At 49.9% G+C, this 8,619-nt stretch overlaps 1 protein-coding gene across 2 annotated transcripts; it reads left to right on the top strand.

Moving 5' to 3' along the window:
- The first annotated feature begins 869 nt into the window (after positions 1 to 869).
- Positions 870 to 7,368, top strand: LOC141102591 (transmembrane protein 69-like). Of its 2 annotated transcripts, none has more exons than XM_073591494.1 (3): positions 870 to 943; positions 3,634 to 3,689; positions 6,297 to 7,368. In XM_073591494.1, exons 2-3 carry the CDS (start codon positions 3,645 to 3,647, stop codon positions 7,008 to 7,010), a joined length of 759 nt encoding a protein of 252 aa, XP_073447595.1. In that variant the 5' UTR covers positions 870 to 943; positions 3,634 to 3,644; the 3' UTR covers positions 7,011 to 7,368. The 2 variants fall into 2 exon arrangements, with proteins under 2 accessions (XP_073447595.1, XP_073447596.1); XM_073591495.1 differs by lacking the exon at positions 870 to 943 and adding an exon at positions 2,348 to 2,569.
- The last annotated feature ends 1,251 nt before the right edge of the window (positions 7,369 to 8,619 follow it).

The raw sequence follows: 8,619 nt of genomic DNA, 5'->3' as shown, positions 1-8,619 counted from the left end.
CCCCCTTAGATCCAGGAGTGCCCATCAGAGCCCCCCCCCCTTAGATCCAGGAGTGCCCATCAGAGCCCCCCCCTTAGATCCAGGAGTGCCCATCAGAGCCCCCCCCCTTAGATCCAGGAGTGCCCATCAGAGCCCCCCCCTTAGATCCAGGAGTGCCCATCAGAGCCCCCCCTCCCTTAGATCCAGGAGGGCCCATCAGTTCTGAGCAAATGTAGAAAAAAAACAAATGTTATTATGCTATTTCCAGCCTAAGTTGGCCATACACTATACAATCTGATTGTATAATCACTTTTAGATCTACCAACAAGTATTTAGTGGGAGGGCCTGCCTGATTAGATGCAAACTGATTAGTTGTGTAGATTGTATAGTGTATGACCAATAGATTGTATCATGTGTGATGTGTCATTTCAGGAACCAATGTGATACATTTGATGTACATTGTAAAAGTGACAGTATATTACTTGTATATATCGTGTAGTATGTATATAAAGGAGATTGTACAATCAGATTGTATAGTGAATGGTCAGCTTTAGCGGTGTGTTGCTCATTAAAGTAACTGTACAATGGAAGAAACACGGGGGGCCACCATCTCTCTTCTGAAAACTTAGTTCGCCTGGCTGCCATTGTCATCTTCCAGGTTCAGCTTGGTTGCCGCAGGCAGATCGGAGACATCAGAGTCACGTGTCCTTCTCTGCATGTTTTTCCGGGTCGGTGATTGCACTGCTGAAGCAGGAGGATCAGCATGACAGCCAGGCAGCTTGGATGTTCAGAGACGCCATGGCAGTCTCTCTGTGATTGGCCGCTCAGGCGGTGTGTGGGATTCCAGGCAGAGTTCAGTCTGAGCATGCTCAGGAAGTCTTGCCCACACTTGTTCTGGCTTCATTGCCCACAGGAAGGGAAGTCACTTCCTGTTCCTGGCTTTGCTGCAGACGCTGCACCTGTGGTGAGGTCCTAGTAGTGTGACCACATTTCCAAACTGCCATTCAGGCACCCCCCCTGCCCCCTTTCCCCTTTCCCAAAAAAAGATGGGGGGGGGTTGGGGGAATGTAGTCTTGGGGCTGACGGGGAATTTGGTGGCAGGGGTGATTTGTCGGGTGAATGGCTGGTGTTGTACTACATTGTAATATATAATGAAATTGTTCAACTCACCATAATGCAGAATTAGTGGGGACCCTGAGCGTGTCACTTGCCACCAGATGCAGCTCGTCACTTGTCACCCATAGCCTGCCACCAGATGCAGCTCGTCACTTGTCACCCATAGCCTGCCACTAGATGCAGCTCGTCACTTGTCACCCATAGCCTGCCACCAGATGCAGCTCGTCACTTGTCACCCATAGCCTGCCACTAGATGCAGCACGTCACTTGTCACCCATAGCCTGCCACCAGATGCAGCTTGTTACTTGCCACCAGATGCAGGGTGCCAATTGTAACCCATTGCCTGCCACCAGATGCTGTGTGCCACTTGTCACCCATAGCCTGCCACCAGATGCAGTGTGCCACTTGTCATCCATAGCCTGCCACCAGATGCAGTGTGCCACTTGTCACCCATAGCCTGCCACCAGATGCAGTGTGCCACTTTCCACTCATAGCCTGCCACCAGATGCAGTGTGCCACTTGTCACCCATAGCCTGCCACCAGATGCAGTGTGCCACTTTCCACCCATAGCCTGCCACCAGATGCAGTGTGCCACTTTCCACCCATAGCCTGCCACCAGATGCAGTGTGCCACTTTCCACCCATAGCCCTCCACCAGATGCAGTGTGCCACTTTCCACCCATAGCCCTCCACCAGATGCAGTGTGCCACTTGTCACCCATAGCCCGCCACCAGATGCGGTGTGCCACTTGTCACCCATAGCCTACCAACAGATGCAGTGTGCCATTTTAAACCCATAGCCTGCCACCAAATGCAGTGTGCCACTTGTCACCTATAGCCTGCCACCAGTCCGATACACCGGAGCCCCGGGAAAGCGAACGCCCCTCCCACCGCTGGCTGCTGATGTGACTTCTCCCATGCGGGGGCCGGGGGGGTGTCACATCTTCAGGTCTGAGGGGTTCATGCTGGGACCTGTGGTCCTTCACTTTTGGGGGGTCACACCCCCCAAAAGTGAAGGACTACAAGTCCCAGCATGAACCCCTGATATCTAAAGATGTGACCCCCCCCAAATTGAAGGACTGCAGGTCCCAGCATGGACCCCTGAGAATTAAGGGTGTGACCCCTTCGATTTCACATGCTAATGCTGGGACCTGTAGTTCTTCACTGATTGGGGGGGCATCACATGTTCAGTTCTGAGGGGTTCATGCTGGGACCTGTAGTCCTTCACTTTTGGGGGGGTCACACCCCAGCATGAACCCTGTCCTGATATCTAAGGATGTGTCCTCCTTCCATCCCTCAGAGGGTGTCATCTCATCTGTCAGTGTCCTCTCCTTTTCTGCAGACCCCTTATCTGCCTACTGTCCTCTTATCAGTGCTAGCTCCAGGCTGAGCTCCTGTGAAGTGCTGACAGTTCAGCACAGATTGCTGGCTTCTGAGGGAGAGCTGACTGAGGATTTTAACCCCGATCTGTCCATGGTGAGTGCTATGGATTCACTTGCCTTTCTACAAAACTCATCTCTCCTTTGTGCATTTCTGCATGCTGCTGACTGAATGATGCAGGGAGGAGGTGGGTGGAGCTAATCAGTAGGCGTGGAGGAGGAAGTTAAATCTCCCCCGCTGTGAATGCTGGGGCTCTATCTCTCTCCTCCTCATGACGTCACTGGTTGCTAGATGCGAGGCGGGCAGTGGCTAGCAACCATTTGGGCACTGAGCCAGCGGCTCATGTAAAAGGGGTCTCACCAGCCAGGGGTCCACCACAGGCTGTCAGTGAGTGACAGCAGCGATGTGAGGGATATTTTAGAGGGCATCAGAATGGTCCAGGGCCAGGGGGCAATTCCGGGGCACTGTATTGTCCCGGAATGAGGGAGCCCGGGACAGACCTGCTAATTTTGGGATTGTCCCGGGCAATCCGGGACACCTGGGCACCCTAGGTCTGAGAGCAAGGGAGGAATTCTTGATTTATGGGGGTGGTGCAGTCACAATGGGTGTGCTGGGACTTGTAGTTCCCCTGTTTGCCTGGGAGTGCATGCTGCCATTTCTCACCACTCTGGAAATGCTCATTTCCTGACTGTCATGCTGATCCTCTTGGGTCAGTGACCTGAAATACTAAAGCCAAACGAGTAAGTGTACCAGAAATGTCCGACCTTCGCTGGCCGCATACTTATTTGGGGTTAGCGACCCAGAAAATATTAAAGAGACATGCCGGGTCACGTAGCATTTTCCACAGCAGCTGACAGTTCTGGGCGGAGTCTGTTCCATATCGTCACATGTGCCCACTAAGGATGAGCTGAGGCGTGTTCGCACCCCGCACGTGCAGAGCCCGCCAGGAAGTCAGCACTGCACAGCGCTAATCGCAAGCACTGATCTCTGCAGCCGTGGATCAGGAAGATGTCTCACTGCCTGCGATTAGCGCTGTACAGTGCCGACTTCCTGGCGGCTCTACATGTGCGGGGTGCGAACACACCTGAGCTCATCCTTAGTGCTCACCTAGGAAGCTGTGTTTGTTCATTTGTGTGTTTGATAAAGTTTTTGTTTTTCAGGTTTTGCTGAGATGCTGCTGTGTCTCCGAGGGAGGACTCTGCCCCTGGCCGTACAGGTAAGTGGAAGATCTTTGTGGTCAGAGACTGTGTACGTGCTACAGGAGATGGTCAGAGACTGCAGACATAATACAGGAGATGATCAGAGACTGCAGACATGGTACAGGAGATGATCAGAGACTGCAGACATAGTACAGGAGATGATCAGAGACTGCAGACATAATACAGGAGATGATCAGAGACTGCAGACATAATACAGGAGATGGTCAGAGACTGCAGACATAGTACAGGAGATGATCAGAGACTGCAGACATAGTACAGGAGATGATCAGAGACTGCAGACATAATACAGGAGATGATCAGAGACTGCAGACATAGTACAGGAGATGATCAGAGACTGCAGACATAGTACAGGAGATGATCAGAGACTGCAGACATAGTACAGGAGATGATCAGAGACTGCAGACATAATACAGGAGATGATCAGAGACTGCAGACATAGTACAGGAGATGATCAGAGACTGCAGACATAGTACAGGAGATGATCAGAGACTGCAGACATAGTACAGGAGATGATCAGAGACTGCAGACATAATACAGGAGATGATCAGAGACTGCAGACATAGTACAGGAGATGATCAGAGACTGCAGACATAGTACAGGAGATGATCAGAGACTGCAGACATAATACAGGAGATGATCAGAGACTGCAGACATAATACAGGAGATGATCAGAGACTGCAGACATAATACAGGAGATGGTCAGAGACTGCAGACATAGTACAGGAGACGGTCAGAGACTGCAGACATGGTACAGGAGATGGTCAGAGACTGCAGACATAATACAGGAGATGATCAGAGACTGCAGACATAGTACAGGAGATGATCAGAGACTGCAGACATAGTACAAGAGATGATCAGAGACTGCAGACATAATACAGGAGATGGTCAGAGACTGCAGACATAGTACAGGAGATGATCAGAGACTGCAGACATAATACAGGAGATGGTCAGAGACTGCAGACATAGTACAGGAGATGATCAGAGACTGCAGACATACTACAGGAGACGGTCAGAGACTGCAGACATAGTACAGGAGACGATCAGAGACTGCAGACATACTACAGGAGACGGTCAGAGACTGCAGACATAGTACAGGAGATGATCAGAGACTGCAGACATAATACAGGAGATGGTCAGAGACTGCAGACATACTACAGGAGACGGTCAGAGACTGCAGACATAGTACAGGAGATGATCAGAGACTGCAGACATAGTACAGGAGATGATCAGAGACTGCAGACATAATACAGGAGATGATCAGAGACTGCAGACATAGTACAGGAGATGATCAGAGACTGCAGACATAATACAGGAGATGATCAGAGACTGCAGACATAGTACAGGAGATGATCAGAGACTGCAGACATAGTACAGGAGATGATCATAGACTGCAGACATAGTACAGGAGATGATCAGAGACTGCAGACATAGTACAGGAGATGATCATAGACTGCAGACATAGTACAGGAGATGATCAGAGACTGCAGACATAGTACAGGAGACGGTCAGACTGCAGACATAGTACAGGAGATGATCAGAGACTGCAGACATAATACAGGAGACGATCAGAGACTGCAGACATAATACAGGAGACGATCAGAGACTGCAGACATAGTACAGGAGATGATCAGAGACTGCAGACATAATACAGGAGACGATCAGAGACTACAGTCACACCTATAAGCCTCTCAATTAAAAAGCTCCTTCTCCTCTGCTGATTGGAGAGCTCCAGCTCTGACTTAGCAGGGAGCATGTGCAGAGAGGCTGCTGCTTCCACACAGAGAGCACTCTGCAGCATACTGGCAGGGGATTGGCTTTTCTACTCAGGCTGTGCACATCTTTTGCTTTGAGGAACCTGACATGTATTTAGCAGATTTAAACTGAAAGTCTAATTGGCCAAGTGGTTGTAAAGGTTCGGTTTAAAAAAAAAAATAACAAAGATATCATACTTACCTCCGCTGTGCAGTTGGTTTTGCACAGAGTGACCCCGATCCTCCTCTTCTGGGGTCCCTCCGCGGTGCTCCTGGCTCCTCCTCTTCTCGAGAGCCCCGTCGGAGAAGCGCTCTTCTTCATACACACTTGTAGACAAAGACAGCAGGACTCGGCTCCGCCCCCCAGCTCTCCCGCATCATTGGATTTAAATGACAGCAGCAGGAGCCAATGGCTGCGCTGCTATCAATCTATCCAATCAGGACACGAGACAGCGGCCGGGGCTGGTGTGCTCGTTCCCGTTGTGGGAATTATGGGGCTCAGGTAAGTATAAGGGGGGCTCGGGGGCGCTGCTGCAGCACAGGAGGTTATGCATTAAGGTGAAAAACGGCGAGGGTTTACAACCCCTTTAACTGCTAGAAGCCAGTCTAAGCAAGAACATAAAAACACAGTTGGCAGGGGCTCGGGGGCTGCATATGAAACTGCTAAAGGGCCACAGGTTGGGCACCTGGGGGGGGGGGGGGTCAGAACCTCTTTCAAAATTATTGTTGGTGTTTGTGTCCCCATTGGGAACATTCTCCCTGACTTCCTGTCCTGGTGACCACACAGGAAATGACGTTTCTGATTGGAGGAAATCTCTCTGAATACCTGATCTTCTTCTCTTTCTCTTCCAGTTATTGAAGGACACTTCCCCGGTAGGCAGACGATGGTTGTTCTCTCCAGCAGCCCTCCGTCTTTACCAAAGACCTCCAACCTCCAGGCCCCTCCCCATGGGGCCTCTTTCCACGTTTAACCTCAGACCAGGGCTCGGCCTCCACACATCCAGCCAGCGGCAGAAGGAAAGAATCCTCATCACCGCAGTGCGGCGTCGCTGGCAGGAAATGAAGAACGTCCCAAAGCCGCCGTTTATTCTAGGGGTCCTCGGAGCCACGCCCTTCATGGCGGTGCCGCTCACGATGTGCTCTATGCAGGTTTACCAGCCGGGGCTGGCCTCAGTACAGGTGCTGTATGGGGCCTGTATTCTGTCCTTCCTCGGTGGGGTTCGCTGGGGTTACACCCTTCCAGACAACAGCCCCTCCGGACCCAACTGGAGCAACCTGGTGACGGGCGGGGTGTTCCCGTTCATGGCGTTCACCAGTCTGCTGTTGATGGAGAATATCAATGTGGCCACGGTAGGGTTGGGAATAGGATTTGCCATATCCTGGGTGGTTGATACTTTTGGGAATAAAGATCTAAACTTGGCTCCCATAGTCCCCCTCTGGTATAAATGGTTAAGAGGTCTGTTGACGTTCATCGTTTTGGCTTCCTTGATTGCCACGCTGGGATGCTCGGCACTTTACTCTGAAGGCTTCCAAAACGCACCACAAGGACGTAGAAGAAGAAGATAAAATTCGGATTCAGTCCAGCCTCAAAAACCAGACGGCAAAGACCACCAAACCAGCTGGAGGAGCCCTGTGCCTGAGACTGTACTGGTCTAAATACCACCAACTGTGCAACTTTGTCCATCGGCAGTGTCATCTGTCTGGAAACTACACAGTTACATAGTAGGCGAGGTTGAAAAAAGACACAAGTCCATCAAGTCCAACCTATGTATGTGATTATGTGTCAGTATTGCATTGTATATCCCTGTATGTTGTGGTCAATCAGGTGATTATCAACCCCTGATGTAGCCGGCTATGTTGGGGCCTTGAAAAAAAACCATTGGTTTCCTACTTCAACCAAATAAAATTTTATATCTCAACTGTTCACTTGTGGTGTAGAGCTTCTGGCTCAGATCTATAACCAGCAAAGGGGACCTTATTCAATCCTGTTTGTAACATTTTAACCACCTGCTGCCTGCTGGGACAATTTTTAAAAATTTTCACGTAGAACCCCCAAATATTATATACACTATATCACCAAAAGTATTGGGACGCCTGCCTTTACACGCACATAAACTTTAATGGCATCCCAGTCTTAGTCCGTAGGGTTCAATATTGTGTTGGCCCCGCCCTTCGCAGCTATAACAGATTTATCTCTTCTGGGAAGGCCGTCCACAAGGTTTAGGAGTGTGTCTATGGGAATGTTTGACCATTCTTCCAGAAGAGCATTTGTCAGGTCAGGCACTGATGGTGGATGAGAAGGTCTGGCTCGCAGTCTCCGCTCTAATTCATCCCGAAGGTGTTCTGTCGGGTTGAGGCCAGGACTCTGTGCAGGCCAGTCAACTTCCTTCACCCCAAACTCGCTCATCCATGTCTTTATGGATTTTGCTTTGTGCACTGGTGTGCAGTCATGTTGGTACAGGAAGGGGCCGTCCCCAAACTGTTCCCACAAAGTTGGGAGCATGAAATTGTCCAAAATGTCTTGGTATGCTGACGCCTTAAGAGTTCCCTTCACTGAAACTAAGAGGCCAAACCCAACCCCTGAAAAACACCCCCACTAAGGATGTACAGTGCCGACTTCCTGCCGACATCAGTGCCTGACCTCACAAATGCTCTTCTGGAAGAATGGACAAACATTCCCATAGACACCCTCCTAAACCTTGTGGACGGCCTTCCCAGAAGAGTTGAAGCTGTTATAGCTGCAAAGGGCGGAGCCAACTCAATATTGAACCCTCCGGACTAAGACTGGGATGTCATTAAAGTTCGTGTGTGTGTAAAGGCAGGCGTCCCAATACTTTTGGTCATATAGTGTATTTTAAAGACACGTGCAAAACGGAAGAATTTGTTTTAGTTTTAGATACATTTAGTTATGTTCCTAATTTTGTTTTGTTCATTTATTAATTTTCTAAAAAATTCAAAACTTTCGGAACGATTCAGAATTGGATCATTCGAAAAATGATCGACCAATTTCGATTTCTGTGTGAAGTGTAGCTGGTTGTTAAGGAGGGGGCTGGGAAGCCGTCCGCCGCGTTCTTAACAACCGATCACTCATCAGCTGTCAGTGGGCTTCCCCGCTGACAGCTGAAATGTAATCAAAACAATGCCGGTGTTCTGTCGAATAGTACCCTTCCGTTGA

Source organism: Aquarana catesbeiana, linkage group LG07, assembly GCF_042186555.1.
Source record: "Aquarana catesbeiana isolate 2022-GZ linkage group LG07, ASM4218655v1, whole genome shotgun sequence".
Taxonomy (NCBI): Eukaryota; Metazoa; Chordata; class Amphibia; order Anura; family Ranidae; genus Aquarana; species Aquarana catesbeiana.
The sequence above is the reverse complement of the archived record's forward strand: the minus strand, read 5'-3'. Positions and strand labels throughout refer to the sequence as shown.